At 34.2% G+C, this 21,139-nt stretch overlaps 1 protein-coding gene across 2 annotated transcripts in view; it reads left to right on the forward strand.

Moving 5' to 3' along the window:
* Positions 1–21,139, forward strand: part of LOC148948218 (G2/mitotic-specific cyclin-B2-like) — a 113,663-nt gene that overhangs the window by 73,166 nt on the left and 19,358 nt on the right. The window contains exons 1-4 of one of the 2 annotated variants that reach the window (XM_089094212.1): positions 3,405–3,425; positions 9,197–9,305; positions 13,879–14,102; positions 18,397–18,586. In XM_089094212.1, coding sequence (XP_088950338.1) covers positions 9,264–9,305; positions 13,879–14,102; positions 18,397–18,586 — 456 coding nt within the window. In that variant the 5' untranslated portion in view covers positions 3,405–3,425; positions 9,197–9,263. Of the gene's footprint in view, positions 1–3,404; positions 3,426–9,196; positions 9,306–13,878; positions 14,103–18,396; positions 18,587–21,139 lie in introns of those variants that run through there. The other variant, XM_089094211.1, reaches the window with a different exon arrangement.

Consider the following 21,139-nt stretch of genomic DNA (forward strand, 5'->3'; position numbering starts at 1 on the left):
TGTTTCACCCATCATTTCTCGTATTTTAGAGAAGGGCTCTGGTATTGGAATGATGAGTTTCTTGAAGGATCATAAGTTACTGGTAGAGACACATTTTGGGTTCCGTAGAAACAGGATAACTGAACAGGTGATGATTTATTTGACAACTATTATTATTGAGGTATTAGATAAAGGTTTTAAAATAGGCACTATATTTTTAGATCTGATGAAAGCTTTCGACACTGTGGATCATGAACTTCTACTTAAGAAGTGTGAGGTGTATGGTTTGAGGGGTAAATCATTAAATTTTTTTAGAAGTTTTTTAAGTAAGCGTTATCAGTATATCCAACTAAATGATTCTTCTTCCAAAAAAAAGCGTATTGAAGTAGGTGTTCCGCAAGGATCAGTTCTCGGTCCTATATTATTCTTGATATTTATTAATGATTTACCAAATTGTCTGAATAATTTTTGCTATAGAATAAATGAACTAACGGTAAACCCGGCTAATGAAACAGTTTCACTTTTTGCTGATGACACAACAGCCATTAGCAGAGCTAAGACAGTGGAGTTGCTGCAGATTTCCATGAAGGAATCAGTTAATAGAATTATAGCATGGCTGAGGGTAAATAAATGAAGGATTAACATGGCTAAGTCTAACTTTATTATTTTCTCGCGATCATCAAACTTTTACCCATGGATCAAGGAATTAGATATGCCCAATGGCGTTATAAAACGGACTGCGTCTTTTAAATACCTTGGGATTGTAATAGATGAAACTCTATCTTTTAAGGAACATGTAACTTTAACTAGCAACATTTTGGCAAGAAATCTCGGTATAATGAAGAAACTCCAACATTGTTTTCCCAAATCTGTCCTTCGCCATCTCTATTTTTCTTTAATACACCCGTATATACTTTATTGTTCGAGTATTTGGCTCTCTACTTTTTCTTCTATCCTAAAAACAATAAGAATTCTACAAAATCATGCCGTAAGAATTTTAGCTGGTATATCTCCACGTATGTCTGTTCGAGAAATTTACCCAACTTTAAAAATTTTTCCGGCTGCAGGCCTTCGTGAGTTCTATGTATTGTGGTTTATTTTTGGACTGCAGCAGGATGTTCAGCCTCGTTGTTTTAATGATTTATTGTCCATTAGGTCTACTGTTCATTCTCATGATATAAGGGGTAGCGCGGACTTCTGTGTACCTAGAGGTATATCTTCCCGTTCATGTTTGTCTGTTTTTTATAGAGGTACACGAAAATAGAATAGTTTGAATAGTGATATTAAGACTATTGGTGACCCCAATATTTTTAGAAAAATCATTAAGGAACTGCTTTTTGCTGAATATGAGTTTTGGTTTTATGATTGATCTATTGATTGTGGGGGTTTTGTTGATATGATGTTCCCAGAGGAAGTATAATATATTATATTATTTTGTATTTATTGTTTAGTGTGATGGTATTAGTGGTATTGGTGGCCAAGGGTTCTTTTTTTAAGGATCTTGTTTTCTCTACCTCCCCCACGGACAAGCTTTGCTTTTTGGGGGAGGAAGTAATAATTTTTTGTTGCTATGTTTTTTTAAAATAAATCTTTCTTTCTTTCTTTCTTTCTTTAATGGGTTTGGGGACACCTAAACACAAATAATTGACAATACTTTCTTGTCAAATTACTCACATTTTAAGGATATTCAATTAACAGATTGAAAGAAATGAATTCTGTCATCTGACACACTACCGAAATTATAAAATTTCTTTTTCAATAATTTTCTTTGGTTTACTTGGTATTCAATAATGTTTTTCAAATTGGGCTTGGGCTGATTTAATATTCAACAATAATTATCAAACTTGAATATACTATCGCTAGGTTATATGTGGATAAATTTTCCGAGGGGTTAATTTTTGTGGTGGTGTCGAATTTTCCATATTAAAACAGGGACAGATTTAGGGGGGCAAGGGAGCACCATGGCCTGGGTGCTGATTAGTAGATACTCGCGGGCTCGTAAGACACTTTTTATCTGATAGAATAAAATTCGAATCCTAATTTCCCAGCTCTGGAACGTTCCAGTGAAGATTCACCTTGAAGATGGGTTTAACTCTGCCAGTATCAGCTCATTTTAATAAAAGAAGGTTCTGCAAATTAATTTTAATCAAAAATTATCTTAGAAACAGGACGGTCAAGCAGCTGTTGACAAACTCGAATATAATCAACATAGAAAATGATGTGGCTTCAAAGTTTTCGTATGAATACATTATAGAGACATTTGTTTCGATAAAACCGCGTAAAGTTACGTTTTAATTTACTGGATAAGATTGACCGTATATAATTTAAATTGCATGTGTACTGTGTCATCAATAAAATATCGTTATGCGGAATCTTTCACTCCACCTATAAAACCCACCGTTACTTTGAGTTTTTCTTAAACTTCTTTGTACATATGGGATTTTTATAGGAAAAAGTATATTAATGACAGTAAAACAATTGATTAGATATACAATGAAAAGATATAGTCTTTAAAGAAGTAAAATAACCATAATCTGATGTCTATAATGGGTTTGTTGACCAGGGGGCACACAAGATCATTCTTGCCCCGGGTGCTGACATAAACAACAAGTAGAACAATAGGGATTTTTTTTTTATTATAAAACAGTGGAATACAACTTTAAACGAATATTTTGACCTTATATACAAGGGTCGTCCTCAGTAAAACAAATGAAAATATAATATAAAAGAACTCACATTAAAATACAATCTTTAAAACTAAATTTTTTTCAAAACAGTCATAGCATCATTACTTTAGGAAAGTTTAACTAGGGGTGCTAGGACTGTTTGGAAAAGAATCTGTACCTTAGGTAGACATAGATAAACAAAACATTAGGGGCTGGATTCTGCAAAGTTTCGTAGCCAGATTTTACCGTTAACCCAGACTAACACCAATTTTTTAAAATGGGAAAAATAGTGAAATCTTGCATGAATTTGATCTTTATGATTTTCTATGCTCTATGAGTAAACTGGTCTGATAGTTCCATCCAGCTAACTATCATTGCTTGGTGAATTGTAAAAATATATATATATATATATATATATATATATATATATATATATATATATATATATATATATATATATATATATATATATATATATATATATATATATATATATATATATATATATATATATATATATATATATATATATATATAGTCGGAACGTGGATAGGATTGCCCATTCTCAGTAGAAGCGGCTTGGTCGTTCTATGGAAACTTTCAGTTTTCACCGCCAAATTTAAAAATTCAAAAGTTGCCGTTGGAAGAAATTGTGAAAAGGTATCTGTCTAATTTTAGTTTATGAATGTAGCTTTGAATTGCCTACCCCTTGAAAGAAAGCCGCTTCCGGGGAAGATATAGGCTTACCACTGCTCTTAAACGCTTATTGACAGACAATAGGTTATTTGTTGCAGAAATTCCAGGGTTTAAGCATCTAAACAACCTAGGCTACAGGGCTGCCTGCTTTTTTAGTTGGATGTAGCCTTTTCCCTGCACTGTTTAATGCTTGGTTCTGACCAGGTTCAAACTTATAATACAAATCATATGCTCAGTTTGTAGGCTATGGCTGTGTAATTGGGTAAAATTCTACTTTAGCTACTTTTGACTATCTTGGAAAGGGGTTAGGTTAAGAAAATGAAACTTTCAGGGATGGGTCTACAGGCTAAAGTATGTCATGGGAAGATATTTTGAAGTACCCACCTCCACTCCTTCTCCCTCTAGAGGGTCCTGATCTTTGATGACCTTTAAAAATATGTGAGTTATAGAAGTGAAACCTTGCAAAATAGATCTTCTGCTTAAATGAAGTACAACAAAATTGTTTTCAGCTTCACAACTTTGCTCAATCCCAATTTATAAGGTTTTAAAGATATGCAAATACATTTCCTAAATTTTGGAAATAAACTATTTATGTGTTAAAATTCTGCTCAAATAACTGAAATAGCATTTTCAGAGCTAAAGCCAGAGAAAAAGAAACTGATAACTGAAAATTAAGGTAAAATGTTGTTTTGTCAAAATTTCAATGGGTATAGACCTGTCATGTAGGTAAATTTAAGGACCCTCTAGAGAGAGAAGGAGTAGGGGTAGGTACTTTAAAATACCTTCCTGAGATATACTTTAGCCTGTAGACCCATCCCTGAAAGTCTCATTGTCCTAACCTAACCCCTTTTCAAGATAGCCAAAAGTAGCTAAAGTAGAATTTTACTGAAATGGTATGAAAGATTGGTCTATATAGCCTACTACCAGGGTATAACTGCAAAATTGGGACTATTGAGAAGGGATTATATAAATTAAAAATTCCTGGTGTACTTCATAATATTCTGAAATACCAGGTTAAAACATTTGAAGGGCTGTTCCATTATAGCCTAATTTATCCCTCCTCCCCCTAATCTGCAAGTTTTTAGCTCAAATTCTATATTTTCCATAAATTTTGTCATAGGTATTGGCTATCACTTGTTTCATCTGAAACCTTTAACTTGAATTTTAAAAAATTAAGAAACAGAAAAACATAAAATAGCCTAGCCTATAGACTAGGCTATAATTTGGATGAGGCCTATAGTTTTTTATTTTCACATTACAAGGAGGTAAGGTGTAGTAGAAGTACCCTCAAAAGGTAAAATTCTAGTTTAGCTACTTTTTGCTATCTTGGAAAGGGGTTAGGATAGGAAAATAAGACTCAGTAATGAATCCAGGACCAAAAACATACTTTAGGAAGGTATTGCCAAGTTTCCGTGCTAACCCATTTTGGACTTCTAAGTCTTGAAATTTGCCTAGGCTTGCTTTATTCCACCCTAATCTTTATATAAAAGCTTTGATCTAGCAATTTATTATATAACCTTGGATTAAAGCATTTTATAGACCCAAGAACTTAAGCCTATTGAAATTTTGACAAAACAACATTTTACCTTAATTTTCAGTTATCAGTTTTTTCTCTGGTTTTAGATCTGAAAATGTAATTCCTGTTATTTGAGTAGAATTTTAAGCTATTTCAATGTTTTTTTTTTTTAATTTAGGAGATGTATTTTTGGATGTTTGAAACCTCATTAAGTCGGATTGAGCAAAGTTGTGAAGCTGAAAACAGTTTTGGGTACTCCTGTACTAAACAGACTCTTTTAAAACCAGAAACAAAAACCTGAGGTATCCACTATAGAGTAGGCAATGATAAAACCCATTTTTGATGGGTACTTAGGTTAGGTTACATATTTAATATATGCTATGCTTTACCCCCCATCCCCCCTAATGTGCAAATATATAGCCCAAATTTGTTTCTAAACTATTATATATTCATCCTGTTTTATTTCATTAGCATTAACCAAACTAGCACTGTATAAAATAGTCCATTTAGTACAGGAGTACCAAGTTTTGTTGTACTTCATTTAAGCAGATCATCTATTTTGCAAAATTTTACTTTTATAACCTAAATATTTTTAAAGGTCAGAGCCATCTAGAGAGAGAAAGAGTGGGGGTAGTCAGAGGCAACGCTATAGTGGTTGCCTATAGTAAAGGCCATACAGCTCCAATGTTTTTTTGTTTTTTTTTCCCAGAGGCACTTTATATGGAAGAGGTCATCGTAGAAACTTCAAAGGGGGCTCATTTGATTAGAAATCAAGAGTTCTAGTGCCCTTTTTAAGGGTCAAAAGTGATTGGAAGGCAACTGACACCCCTTACACGCCCACCATTTCCCCAAACACATCCAATCAAAATGTTGAGATAGCCATTTTGTTCAACACACTTGATTTCCAGATAGAAATTATGTTTTGAGGAGGACACTCCCCCACAGCCCTCAGGGCAAGGGTTGTAGATTATGCCCTGGGGGCATATAAGGTTTTTATAGGAAGCTTTGTTGTAGAAACTTCAAAAAGAACTCATTCAATTGGAAATTCAAAGTGCTAGTGCCCTTTTTAATAGCCAAAAGGGATCAGAGGGCAACTAACCCCCCTCTCATGCCCACCTTTTCCCCAAACACATCAAATCAAGATTTTGAGATAGTCATTTTGTTCAACATAGTCAAAAGCCCTGGAAATTAGGTCTTTGAGGATAACAACCCCCCCCCCCCACCCACACACACACACAACTAGTATATATTCATCCTATTTTATTTTATCATCATGTCAGAGCCATCTAGAGAGAGAAAGAGTGGAGGTAGTTACTTAAAAATACCTTCCCAGGGCATACTTTAGTCTGTAAACTCATCCCTGAAAGTTTCATTTTCCCAACTTAACCCCTTTCTAAGATAGCAAAAAGTAGTTAAACTAGAATTTTACCCCCCAAAATATGATAAATACAATTTTTCTGCATAGCTTATTATGAAGTAAAAATTTTCTTAATATGTTTCCTTCTCAACAGCCCCAACTGTGTATTAATGCTGATGCCTGTCTTAAAATAGGAAAAATTATATTTTTCCTTAATTTGGCCTGAGCTTGCTTTTGTTTAACTCTAGGCTTTGGAAAAAACCTAGCCTAAAGTAGAGATAAGATGCCTAGACTAGTAGTCAGACAGCTTAACACCACTTCAGCAGTTAAATCACTGTAAAATTTTTATTCCATGGGCTTGAAATTGGACTATCTCATCCCTGGATTTATCTAAAATCTTCTTTATAGCTAGGCATATGATTGGCTTGAATTTGTTTTTTACCTCTGTAATACTAACTATTTTAAACAAATTAATAACCAATAGTACAGCCTAGAATAATACTTTGAGCACTCAGACAGTGCCTAATCTTGGAAAATAATTTTATTCTAATGTATCTATCATAAACATAGGTAGTAGGTTCCTAACTTTGGATATAGGCCTAATATAGGGAGCTAGGATTGGCTGACAGTTAGCAATAGGCTAGTTAGAATTGCCTGAATACAATTTGTGTTAAAATCAATTATGATTCATTTGCTTCTTGTGCAGGTTTTATACTGAATAAAGTTCAGGCTTCTTTTCACCTTTTGCAAAGATTAACCAAAATGCCAAAATATGATGTGAGTCTTTGCCTGGATATGTATAAAGCTAAAATATATAGCTCATAACATTTAAGCCATATAGCTCAACTACTTTCCAAGATAGAAAAAACTAATCATATAGGATTTAATCAAGAATCATTATCTCTTGTTATAACTTCTCATTGGAATAAATATTTGATACTAAAATAATTTTCTAAAAAATATTTTGTAAAATTGAAGTGGTATTTTTATGCTGGATTTCATTTAATCATGCATGATTCCCAGCCCTAATGAAATACAAAATTCACATATACAATGCAAACTTTTCACTAAATGGAAGTTGAATTGGTACTTGTATGATATAACCCTTACTGCTCAAGTTGTTCATTCATTGACACATTATGGTACTTTTTTTTATTAGTTTCTTTCAGCTTAGCATGAGACAAGACAAAGAGAAGTGACAGAATACATAGAAAATATATAACTTGGGCTATACATTTGCACATAAGGGGGGGGGGGTAAAGTATTTCAACTGTGGTAGAAAGCAATTCTTAACTTGTAATATGCAGAATAATTGTGCCTAACAAATTAAGATTTTCTGATTTTGCAACAGAAAAACCTGATATTCCTTCAATAATAATGAAATGATAAAGAAATAATAAAATAATATTTGATCAGGCTATTAGAAATGACTAAGCAAAGCCAACTAGATCAGGCCTAAAAAATACAATATATATGTTGATTTAGATAGGATAAGACACCTTTTAAATTGCTCACTTAGATACCAATATACACTGAGATGTAAGCAGTTTGTTAAAGCACCTTTCCTTGCCAAGCTTTGATTGTCATCTACATCCTACCATATATAGATGCAAGTCTTGCATTTTGAGGACAGTGTGTCTTTGCCAGCAGATAAGAACCACTGCTTAGGGGGATCATGTCCATTATTTGACAGAGTTTTCGGTAGGAACAGAATATTTCAATTAGAATGTTAATCTTTTGCTATTTTGTAATAATAATAAAAATGGTAAACAGTATAATTTGGAGAAGAGGTGTGTGTTAATGGATGAAGGAGTTGGAGCTTTAGGATGTAGAAACCACCTGTTTACATTTGAATATATATGCTTTCCTTTAAGAAGAATTGTATGCATTGTGCTCCTAGCATTATAGGACTTTTCAAGCTGAAAATCCTTTTATCTTAAATAAACCATTTATAAAAAAAACCTATACTTATAAATTAACCATAATTCAAAAATTTGTTTTGGTGGGTGAATGAAACTTCCAGAAATGATTCTACAGCCCAATTTGAAGCCTATGAAGGTTTCAAACCTTCACCCCTTCCAGAAAATTTTCTTTTTTAAGCTTCAAAATATTTTGTGGTAAAGAGAAATATCTTTTATGTCATGGTCTACAGTCCAAATGACAGTTTGGGACAATGTTTTAAAAATAGAATACCAAATCCTTTCCTAATTGAAAAATTTGTAGAATCTAGGAAAATTGGTTCTATTTTCAAAAAAAAATGCAAACTCAATTCAGCTGAAAATGAGTACCTGGAAAAATAAGGGAAAGGTAAACAAGAAGGGTGGGCAAAAGCACAGGATAGCTGCCTCCCCCTATGCACTTCCTGGCAGAGGGACCATGAAACAGAGGTCAGTAATGCTGGTAGAGACTAGCTGTATGTAAGTCTAATGCTGTATTCTTTACCTTTTACCTTATTCTTGAAGGTTTATTTTCCCTGTGCAATTTTTGGTATATTATATTTCTATTCTCCTAAAATTTTGATGTGTCAACAAAATACAACAATTTTGCTATCACTTGGTAGTTGAGATTCAGCTCTGTCTATCTACCAAATTACATTTATGAACTCTGGTTTACTTGTTTTTTAGGTTGAAAATATGTTGAATATTAGTAGATACTGTTTCTTCTGTTCTTGGCACTTTAATAGGATAGAAGAAACTTTAAATAATAAAATTTATTAAGATAGATTTTACTATCTGTAATAAAAGTTGAAATTCAGTTTTTATACAAAATTATTAGAAGATGCAACACAATTTTTTAAGATAATGTGCATTATTGCAATTGTGGTTGCTAACACTGGGCTTGGTGATGTCTTAAATGCTCAAGTGATGAATTTGATTATTTTATCTATTCTTTTTGTCATTTCTGTTGAAAAAGTAATCTACTATAATTGTGGATATTGAAGTGAATTTAATAATTTCATCCATTCTTGTTTTTTCATTTCAGTTGAAGAAGAAGCCTACTATAATTTTAGATCTTGAAGTGAACATACTATAGAGAAATCGCTTTAGTCATGGCAACAAGATTAAGAGCAACTAGCATTTCTGCTGCTCCTGTGAGTTATTTTAAACTTTTTTTTACAGTTTTCCTTTTCTGCAAAATGAATTTTCTCCATCTCAGATTGGCATTTGGAAAGTTTCATAAAAGTTTGAGTTTCATGTAAGAAATATCTTGGATGGATTATGCTCCTGTGAGTTATTTCAAACAGTTGTTCTCAGATTTTTTTTATTTTCTGCAGAAATAAAGCTCTTGTACCTCAGATTGCCTTTTTTAAAGTTTTGCAGAAGTATGAGTTTCAAAATAACCTTGTAATCTGCTTATAATTTTGATTTTTTTTTTTTTTTTTTTTTTTTTTTTTTTTTGTGTGTGTGTGTGTCTCGAAACTAAGAAATATCTTTGATTAATACTGTTTCTGTGAGCTATTCAAACAGGTTAATAGATGTCTTTTCAGCAGAAATGAATTTTCTGTGTCTCAGATTGTATTTTAGTTATCACAGGAATTTGAGCTTCAAAATAATATTGTAATCTACAAAAATGTCAAATTACTTTTAATCTCAAATTAGGAAATATATTTCATGGATACCACTTGTGTGCACCAGCATACACATAGTATGGTATGCAATTGCTTCTCAGCCAATAGTGTCTAAATTAAGCCACTTTAATTTAACATCTAATATAATTTAATATGATATTGTATGCAAGGTCATTCACTTAATAAAGTATTTACTGTGCTAATATTGTCTTTGACATTAATATCGCTTTGAGAGACTAAATTTTGGCCTTAATATATTTATCATTTTATTGTATTTTTTTCTTTCAGTTTTGAATGTGCCTTGCTTCTTAAATTCTAATTGTGTTAAGGGAGCAACGTTTTGGTTTTACTTTTTATTTTTTTTGCGTTCGATTTCAGTTTATTGTAAATAGTTGTTAAGTAAAGGGCTGGGCACACGACGCTGATTTTGGGAACTGATTTCCAAATCAGCATCGATTTTAAAAGAAATCGCCGTCGATTTGAGCTTGAAAAATTTTCTTGTTTTCGTCGCCGATTTACAAAATCAGCGCCGATTTTCATTATGATCATCATAAAAAATAGGGATACAAATAAATAGTTTTCCAGAGATGCCTGTGGTGAAAGACTCCGCTACTGAGGTGAGAACTAAGTTGAGATCAATCGTGCAGCTATTAATAAACTCCAGTTGACTATTTGTGTCCATGATTTTTTGTTTTGAAAATCTCGCGCAATAAATTTTTCTTTCAACAATTTTTTTTTTTTACCGCTATCGTTTATCCACTGATGCTGAAATCAGTTCCCGAAATCAGCTACGTGTGCCCAGCCCTTAACAATCTAACATCCGTGGTTTCAGATGTCCTGATTACCAGAATGTATCCCTTCCTCCTCCCTCTGGGTAACAAAAACAAAAAACAAGTAGGATATCTGCTCTATTCCTTTCCATCAAGTTTTGTCTATGAATCTGGCTACCCGTTTTGGTGAGGTCATTATGACAAGAATAGAGGGAACTTCTCTCCCCAGAAAGGTTGAATCAAGTACAGACCCCAGAAAGGTAACTAGAACAGTTAGCCTACTCCTACTTTCAACCAATTTTCGTTGAGGTCCAACAACATATTCTTGTAGACTTCCACCCAAGAATGGGTTGTACCTCCTTCTCCTCTTCAGGGATGGGATTATGTCTAGTCACTGGGAAGCACAAATACAACACCAAATTTTACATTCACCATGCTCGGTTGGGATCAAACGTCCCCTTTTGGTAGAAGGGGTGATGACAAGAATTAAAGGATCCTCTTTCCCTTCACCCTTCTCCCCTGAGAGGCTGGAAGGGTTATCAACACTAATGGCATAATAATGACGCTATTTGAGTTTGGCTAAGATCCGACGATCGTTCTGAAAGATGTCTTGACAACACGAGATTAGAGACACCCTTCTTCCTCCTCCATAAGGGGTGAATAGACCATTGACTTTGAAAAAGCAGAAATAGACCATCGATTATTACTTCTGAGTTAAATTTAGTGAAATCTAACACTAGCTATTCTTCTAATGGCGTGCATTTAGACGCCCCTCTTTACCTCTCCGTAGTTTTTCGATTGGGGCCTCATCTCCAAAACACTTGAGATTCAACAATGTATTCTGGTAAACGTCGCGACGACTACGATTTGAACATGGGAATGGATTTTGGACTGGAGAACCAAAATGTAAACAAAACAAAATAAATGTGAATTTAGGGACCTTCTATCCCCCACTGGGGTTGACATGGGTGCGAAACCTCACGAAAAGAACCACTAGAACATCTTACTTCAGACCAACTTTGGCTGGGATTCAAAAGCCTCCTGGATGCCCTCGTGACGGAAATAATTTAGGGGCCCATCATCTACAAAGGCAAGGTTGGGTTCTAATCTCCAAAAGGTGAGCAAGACTAAGAAATATGAATTTAGGAACCTTCTGTCCCTCACTGAAATCAAAATGGGTGCGGTCGAAAATAATTTAAGGGCCCCTTCCCTCTAAAGGTCAGATATGTTTCTAATCTCCACAAGGTATACTTTTTGAATTAGATTTTGCTTTCAACAAAGTGTCTCTAAGATCTGGCTACCCATTCTTGCATAATTCAAGATTGATGTCTGCAGAATTGTTCCTAGAAATTTAGAAGTGATACATAATTTTTAATATTGGGTCTACAAGAGATAATTTTATTACTCTATGTTCGTCTGATAATAAATGATTATAAAAGGTTTTATTTCGGGATTACAACGTTTTACTTCTTGTTTACACTATTTATGAAGAGTTTTTTTTTTAATGAATAATAACTAAACAACCTTTTTGGAAAATTGCTCTAACTCCATATAATTATAATTATTCTTGAGAACATGCAATTGTGCTGCAGTTGCAGAATTTTTGCAGTTGTGCAATTTGCAGTGTAGTTTTGCAGTTGTAAAGGAGCTGCTACAGTTGCTCAAGCTTCATATGATGTACTTATTTAAGCTGATAAGCAACTAGTGCGTCTGTTCGTTTCTTCTTCTTTTTGTGTGTTTGAAATAGTGCTCATCCTTCAGGCTCGTACTTTTCTCGAAGGGATATTACGTTTCGGGGTAAGGGGCTGAAGAACTAGAGTCGAAAAAAACCTTATGAAATAGATAAATTTATATAAAATGTGACCTTGGAGAAAATCCTGACTGTCTGGGTGGTGTAAGCCTGAGAGAAGAAGAGAAAATTGGAGAGAAAAGTTCGGCTAAGATAAGTACGACAGTACACAAGGGAAGAGAGGACCGTGAAATTTATCCTCTGATGATTGATGAATTGGAGCTTTAAAATGCACTTTTTACGTAATTTAACCCAATCACTCAGAAAGCATCCCGTAAGCCCCCCTCCCCCTTTTTTTGGTCAAATTTATGTTTAGCTACGACATACAACATACCTAAACCTTGATATCTGTCTTTTGTATTCAACAAAAGCGAAAACAAACCTTTGTTTCAAACTCACTAAATTAACTTTGAATTTCCATACGATGTCTTATACTTGAATGTATAGGTTAATTCGCAAATAGATACTTGTCTGTTATAGCGCCGACCACTCAAGTTGTTCACCCATTGACACACTGTAGAACCGGTTCTTTCATTAGTTTTTTCAGCTTATCATGAGACAAGACAAAGAAAAGTGACAGAATAGATGGGAAATATATTATTTGGGCTATATATCTGCACATTAGGGTGGGGAGGGGGGGATAAATTATTTCGACAATATGAAGTTAGAAAATGATTCTTACTTCATAGTATGCAGAATAATTGTACCTAACACATTTTGCATTCAGACCCGCTATACTTTATCCCCACCTCCTAATGTGCAATTATTTATTTATTTATTTTTTATCATATTTTGATATATTTTATTAGGATCAACCTAACTTCACTTCCTGAGTGGTTGGCGCTATAACAGACAAGTACCCACAAATGACCTAAAATGTTTTTTTAGGGGGGGGGGGTTGATGGCTAAATTACCCCTAATATGTACATGCTTGAACTCCTGAATTTGTACTTTTTGTGCGCGGGATACTTTTCGATCGGTTTAAGTAAATTTTGCACATCCTTACGCACATTTGCTGATATCCAGACATATATCTACGCAGAAGGGTTAGGGATAACGGGAAAATTATAAGATAGTAATCTAAAAATTGTCTTGATTGTATTTCTGGCCTCCAACTCCCCCTTTTCTAAGAGTCATCCTTCCCTCTTAAGGGCTAGAACTTACCATAATTATGAAGCAAAGACGTCCCATATGAACGCCCAAGAACATATGAGGCAAAGGCATCAAAATTAAAAATCGCTACATTATATCCTAACAGAGGCTTTCGAAGCCCCCTTCCACATGAATATTTTCTGTTTATTTTTCTCTAATAAATTATTATGCATATTATTATAATAAATTTATATTAGTATTATTATAACATTATGACATTACTCTTTACATGACATTATATTGCTCATTATATGACATTAACATATTATGTTGCTCATTATTGTATTAACACATTATTATATTATATTATTATGCATAAATTATGTACGCGCATATGTTTGATTTACGTCTGATGCAACCAATTGCCAAATGTTTGTTATTCTAGACTACAAGACCATCAGTGAAGGATGTCAAAAAAGTCGGAACAACTCAACGACGTGGGCTAGTAAGTCTTGAGAATCGTGATACAACTCGTTCAACTATTGGTGTAGCTAAAAAAGAACCTGTTGTGGTTAAAAGGCAACCATTAGTCGTAAGACAGTCTGGAATCGCAAGATCATTGCAAGCAAAAACAACTTCTGCTGAAGTCAAAGAAAAAACAAAAGAGATGTAAGCTTCATTTTCGTTAGTATTATGGATGTATATAAAAGGTTGAGTGTGTTGAGTTAAGGCTAGCAGGATACATGATGTTGTAGCTAGGCTTTGTATTGTTTTTTTTTTTTTTTTTTTTTTTTTTTAATCCCTTCTGAGGTTAATGTTTTTTTTTAATTTGTTTGATTATTTCTCCTCTGTATCATGTCGTGGCATTTGGAGGGGATGCGGTTATGTTAGCTTTTGTGTTAATAATTGGTGTGGAAAAAAAAAAAAAAAAAAAAAAACAGACAGTGTCAAAGCTCAGCCCACAAAGGCTCATCGCTTCCAATAGCTCAGTAACAAAATATAAATTTGTGGTATGTTTTTTTCTAGCAACTTTAATTTTAAAAAGCTTCTTGTTCTTTCTTTTAATCTAGAAATAATACTTTATTTATATAAAAATCATCTAGAATATTTTTAAGCTTATAAATCAAACAGTTCGGGGTAGCGAACGGTAAGTAAGGGGCGACTCGACATAATAGTAACGCGGACAACGTAGTAATATAAAGTGCAAAATTAGCTCTACTCCAGTTATTCCTGTAAAGTCACTTAGAACTTTGCATAAATGGTCTAGTAGAATGGGAAGCAACAACTGAAGCAAAGAACAAAATTGGGAATTGGTCAATATCACAATAGTCTTCATGAACAAGAACAGTTGATACATTAATATTTGGCGAGGAAACTACATGGTCGATATTTGAAAAACTTCCAGATTGGTGAACATATGAATAATCAACACTTTTCTCAACTGTTTTGTGAGCCGAAAAAGTCTCAATGACTAAAATGGATTAAACTGACTGACTTTTAATATTTGTGTTGGAGTCACCAATCACAATGAAATCACTACCAGTTAATACAACAGACGCAAGAATAGCCTTAAGATTTGCCAAGGCTTTCATATACGCGTTTAAAGCGGGAATAGTTTTTTTTTTACATGGGAGATACACATTTATCAGCACAGTATTACCAAACCGAACCGCAAGGATGTATTTGAGACTGTGAAAACACACTGGAGAGAGAAAACTCAGGTTATTCTTAACAATGCACGCGAAGCCTTCAGAAGGTCTACCAAAAGTGACCTGAGCATTAGTTGTAAAAACGAAATGATTACGACTTCTTTTTAATACGTTAATACTAGCAGAAGTCAGGAGGTGTTCTTGAAGGCATACTGTGTCAAACCGGCCATACAGTTCATGCATCATATGCTCCTTTAAACGAGTACTATTTATGTTAAACGAAACAGTTGAAACAGGCACAATCATTTCTTCTTGGCAACGATATCTCTCAGCACTTTGCATCTAAGACTAAAGGAGGCATAATTTTCACCACAATTGGCACATCTTGCATCAAGCTGGCAGGGAGAATCCTTGGTGGAAATATGAGGACCCGCACAGCGTGCACACTTCGCAACCAAACTTCCACAATCAGCTACTTTATGGTCTGGCGAACGGCATTTTAGACTGCACCGAGGTGCCGACAGATATTCTTTCACCGATAAATATTCATATCCAAGTTAATACCATTTTGCATAGCCTTGGCTTTTGACATGGAGTCACAAAACTCAAGCTTAACCGTGCCAGTGTCACCAAGCCGCATAGCTTCCACCACGCCTGGATATCCTTGAAAGAATGAGACGTCTAATTCCTTCAATATTCTTCTGACTATCCTAAAAAACCGTTTAGTGATCACCTTGGATGGAGATTCTGCTGAAATCGCTAAAATAAAGTCTTTGAATTCTTCAGCGGTAGAGTTTTTTACGTTGATTAGCTATTTGTCTCCTCGCAAACTCAGCTTGGTAACTGCATCATGATAGCTCACTTTATCGAGCACTTCTTTGCGTTTTATCGGGTCATTTAGTGTTTGCAGCACTTTAGAGACAACAACAGTGGTGTGAGAGTCAGTTGACGGCGTTGCACGGGCAGGCAGTGGTGGAAAGTGATTATCATACAAATCAAACTTACTTGAAACAGTCTTTAGGAAGTGTTCCATTCTATTCAATTTCGCATTCAAACTCGAATAACCCAAAGCAGGAATGATTGGTACATCATTTGGAGAACGAATTACAAACATTGGTAGGTCTATGTCTTCATCTTCACATTTCTCGAATATACTTAACATATCCTTCAGATGGCTTTCCATATATATATATATATATATATATATATATATATATATATATATATATATATATATATATATATATATATATATATATATATATATATATTACATAACAAGCCAAACTTAAAACAAGCTGGAAATACCACAAATTAGACTTGAACTGCTCCCCTCCCCCTTAAAGCACGACCATTATTTGCAGTTTACTGATGTTTTCTATACTTTGAATGAAATGGAATAATAACAAAACATAGTGAAAATAATTTGATTATCTCAATTACTATGAACTATTTTATTGTTTTCTGAAAACTTCATTGTTTTTTTTGTTTTTTTTTGTTTTTTTTTCAATGTCACAAAAAAGATCTCAGCTCCGTTGTTTTCAGTAAATCGCAAATGACATTCATTTCTTTAAAAGGGCTTGAGGGGGTGCAGCCCCACTCTTATTTTGTGGTCAATTTTGTATGCGTTATATTGATTTCTGCTCGATTTGTAACATAGTTATAAATCATCTTTGCATCATTTTTCTTATTTTGGGCTTCAAAAATAAAATACTATGTTGTAATTTAGATTTCATGTAAAATTAAAGTAAGCCGTACCCACTTTCCTGCTAAAAATTCTGTGGGAAAAGTTCTTTAATGGGACCAGTCCCACTTTTTCCTCCATTTATACAAATTGAAAATCCATCAAGAACTCCGTTTCAGTCAAGATGCTACGTGCTTATATGTGTGCCAGAAATTGAGTTTGGGGTGGTTGAAGGAGCCACTTAGGTTCCCAAACTGTACAAATGGAGAATCCTTTCATAATCCAGGTTCAAATGAGGTAGAACTTGCCTACCCTTCTGCTTAAAAGTTGGACCCGGTGAGGGGGAAGGTTATGAGCCTAATTTATGTCTCTAGTCATATAGCACCATCACAAGGAGACATGGATGCCCAATGGACAGCTTTTTGCCGAGGGGCAATGCAATAGAGCTGTCAACTACGAGTAAACCTACTCACTATTCTAAATTACTCACTTAAAATACCCCCCCCCCTTGCTTTTGACGTTCGCCGCTATGATGTTTAAACGGGAAAGCGGTGGCTCCTCCCCTTTTTTTCCTAGCGCTTAATAAGCGTCTTCAAAATATTGATGTCCCTTAAACCCTATGACCAGAACACCAGTTCTTGCTTCCCAATAATTTTGTAGCCCAACTAGCCCTTCTGGAAAGTGTCCTGGTGACAATAACTCTTTGGTAAAAGTTTGCACTTCCCCTCATATAGGGAAAGTTCAAAGCAAAGAGTACGTAATACTTATTTGGGTCTCAATTTCGTCCCTAATAAAACATAAAATCACTATACTCCGCCAATTCATTTAATTAATCATGCTAACCTAAATAGAGACGTTTTTTTTTTGAAACGATGTTGTTTTGTCTACTTTACATTGGCTAGAAGAGTAGAGAGCCTCTTCGGCCGAAAGAGCACGATACATATATTTATTGTATATGCTAACCTAGCTGTAATTATTTTGTAATCGATATAAATAGTTTGAAAAAAATGAGCCTGATTACTTTCAGCAAATTTTAGGTTGAATTTAAATAACCTAGACCTTTAATTTAGATCACTATTTTAGTAAAAAAGTTAAACTTGCTTTGAATTTTCCTAACGCTGCAGTTCACCTGCCTAACGCTGCACTGCTAGTAGTGCGAGCAGTATTCAATTCCTGTTGGGCCCAATCTTAGGACTAAAGTTTCCTCTAATTAGTTTCCCGTAATCACTTGTCTAAAGATTGTTAACTCAGACAAGGTAACTGTATATATACTCAGAAAGATAACTTTAGTCTAGAGCAGTGGTTCTCAAACTTATTTAGACACTCTACCCCTTTTTACCCACAAAACATTTTAGGTACCCCTTCTCAGTTACCGGTACTAAGTAAAGTATAGCTAAAATATAAATAAAATTGCCAGTTCTAGAGTTAAAGGGTTGTATTATTTTTTTGTTGGCCGGTCGCGTACCCCCTAAAAAACTTTTGCGTACACTAAGGAGTACACTTACCATAGTTTGAGAACCACTGGCTATAGTGTTTGAAAATTAGAATTTTCTTCAGCGCTGTTTTACTAAAGTTAAAGGTTTTCTGGTCATTGTTACGTTTAAACTTAGTTGTGCTGAATATTTTCTAGATGTATTCCAAAGCCCCCTTCTCCAGTTCCAATGGACGTCGCAACCAACGAGTTGTCTAGCATGTCTATAGAAGAACAAGATGCATATTCATCTTCTCAAATAGTAAATATTGACGAAGACGACGCAAGCAATACTCAGCTATGTTCAGAATACGTGAATGATATTTATCCATACATGCTTAAATTGGAAGTAAGTCTATTTTTTTCTGATTGAATCTTTTTCCGAGTTATTCGAGCCTATTTCAGTCCAGCATTGCCAGGCAGCTTGATTTCTATTAAATTAGCCTTTTTGTCTCAAACACCACTGGCTATGTAATTCATTAATTCGTGGGACTACGTTAAGGTAAATTCCGTATGCAACGCCGTAATGTCAATGTCAAATGTCGTAAATGTCATTCAATGTCAATTCCACTTTATTGAGAAATGTAATACTCGTCATTGTTTGCTCTATTAAATAAAAAAAAGCAAGTTTTTTTTTAACTGAAAGTAAGGAACGACATTAAAACTTAAAACGAACAGAAATTATTCCGTATATGAAAGAGGCTGTCCCCTCCTCGACGCCTCACTCTTTACGCAAAAGTTTTTTATTGTTTTAAAAAAATAAGAGTTGTGAGAAAGTCAAACTTTAGCTTAAAGAGCGAGGAGTTGAGGAGGGGACAGCCCCTTTCATATACGGAATAATTTCTGTTCGTTTTAAGTTTTAACGTCGTTCCTTACTTTCAGTTAAAAAACCTTGTTTTTTTATTTAATTTTTGAACGTTTTTGAATTAATGCAGGTTTTGATTTTTGCTCACCGTACATGAATAATTGAAACAAAATTTGCATATTTCTTTTAATTTTATGTGTTTAAATTGCTTTCTAGGCAGTTGTTTAATTTTATTTACGAACGTTTTTATCTGTAATAAATATACGTAACTTACGAATTAACTTCCGTAACGTACTTCCATGTTTATATATTTTTAATAAGTATACTATTGGGGGCTCCCACTAGTCAATACATTGCTATTTAAGCTAAAGTTCGAATTTTGTTCCAATGCTTTAAAAATAACCCCTTAATCACAAAGGCCGTTATTTAGAATAAATAGCTCTTATGAAAGTACTAAAAAATATTTGGCTTAAAGAGCGAGGCACTGACTAGGGGGTGAACCCGATCATACACGTAATATTTTCTGTTCGTTTTATGTTTTGATGTTACTCCTTATTTTCAGTTGGAAAACTTGTTTTTTTATATTTAATTTCTGATCATTTTTTAAATAATGCTGGGAAATCCGGCGCCCCCTTCATAGTAATGTCCCTTCCCCCACGAAAACTTCCTTCATGGAAAGATCCTCCCACATAACCCCCAACCCACCCACCCCCCTACTACCAGAAAAAATCCCCCCTGAAAACGTCTGTATACTTCCTAATAACCAATACTATATGTTAATATTGGGCAAAGTTCATAACTTTCAGCCCTCCCCCCGGGGACTTCGGGGGATTAAGTCATCCTAAAGGACATTTTTCATATTTTCAACCATGCTGAACAAAATGGCTATCTCAAAATTTTGATCAGGTGACTGGGAAAAAAATGAGCGTGGGAGGGGGCCTAGTTGCCCTCCATTTTTTTGGTCACTTAAAAAGGGCACTAGAACTTTTTAGTTTCCAATCCAATGAGTCCTCCCACGATATTCTAGGACCACTAGGTCGATACGATCACCCCTGGAAAAAAAAAAAAACACGCATCCGTGATCTTTTTTCTGGCAAAAAATGCAAAATTCCACATTTTTGTAGATAGGGACTTGAAACCTCTACAGTTGGGTTCTCTGATACGCTGAATATGATGGTGTGATTTTCATCAAGCTTCTATAAATTTTAGGGGGTCTTTCCCCCTTTTTTCGAAAATCAGCCAAATTTTCTCAGGCGCGTAACTTTTGAGGGGTAGGACTAAACTTGATGAAAGTTATATATTTGAAATCAGCATTGAAATCTTATTCTTTTGATGTATCTATTGGTATCAAAACCGTTTTCTAGAATTTCGGTTACCATTGAGCCGGGTCGCTCCTCACTTACAGTTCGTTACCACGAACTGTTTGATAAAATTGTTTCCTAAGAATATAGACATTGTTTAGGATGGTTAGGAAATGTAAAATTATTCGCAAAAAAAATTTTTACAACATTGTAGAGAGGGTTTTGACATTATAAATTGTAAAAAAAAAAAAAAAAAAAAAAAAAAAAAAAAAAAAAAAAAAAAACAACAACAACAACTTTTGAATGGCCAAACAGCAATTTTTCTGATCGTTTCTTATAAACTCAAGTATACATGGCATGTATGAATATTTGATGTTCTGCGTATTTTTAGGGCTATAGATTGAACACTCGTTTTACACGTTCTATAGACTATTTTATTCAAAAAAATTCGAATAAAATAAATGAACTTACTCATGCGGTTGCAATTTTTAGAAAATAATTTCAATGCCTCACGTGTTTGTGCAATGCCATTTATGTAAATTTTGTTTCGGGCATAAGGTCATACTTTCATTTTTCAGTACATGTAAATTTTTTGGAATGCTTATAGCCTAATTTGTATTATCATGATTCTAAAGTTATCCTGTAAAAGATTTATGTCTCTGGCTTGAATAGTTTAGCTGCATAACGCCAGCATGGGGTATAAGTAAATAGATACTTGATTTTATTTAGATAGATCCTGAGATTTTGCAGCAACTCTCGATACGTTTTGCACGTTAGGCACGTTTTGTACGTCTTC

Source organism: Artemia sp. Qi Xiang Cuo, chromosome 9, assembly GCF_049724085.1.
Source record: "Artemia sp. Qi Xiang Cuo chromosome 9, ASM4972408v1, whole genome shotgun sequence".
NCBI classification, from domain to species: Eukaryota; Metazoa; Arthropoda; class Branchiopoda; order Anostraca; family Artemiidae; genus Artemia; species Artemia sp. Qi Xiang Cuo.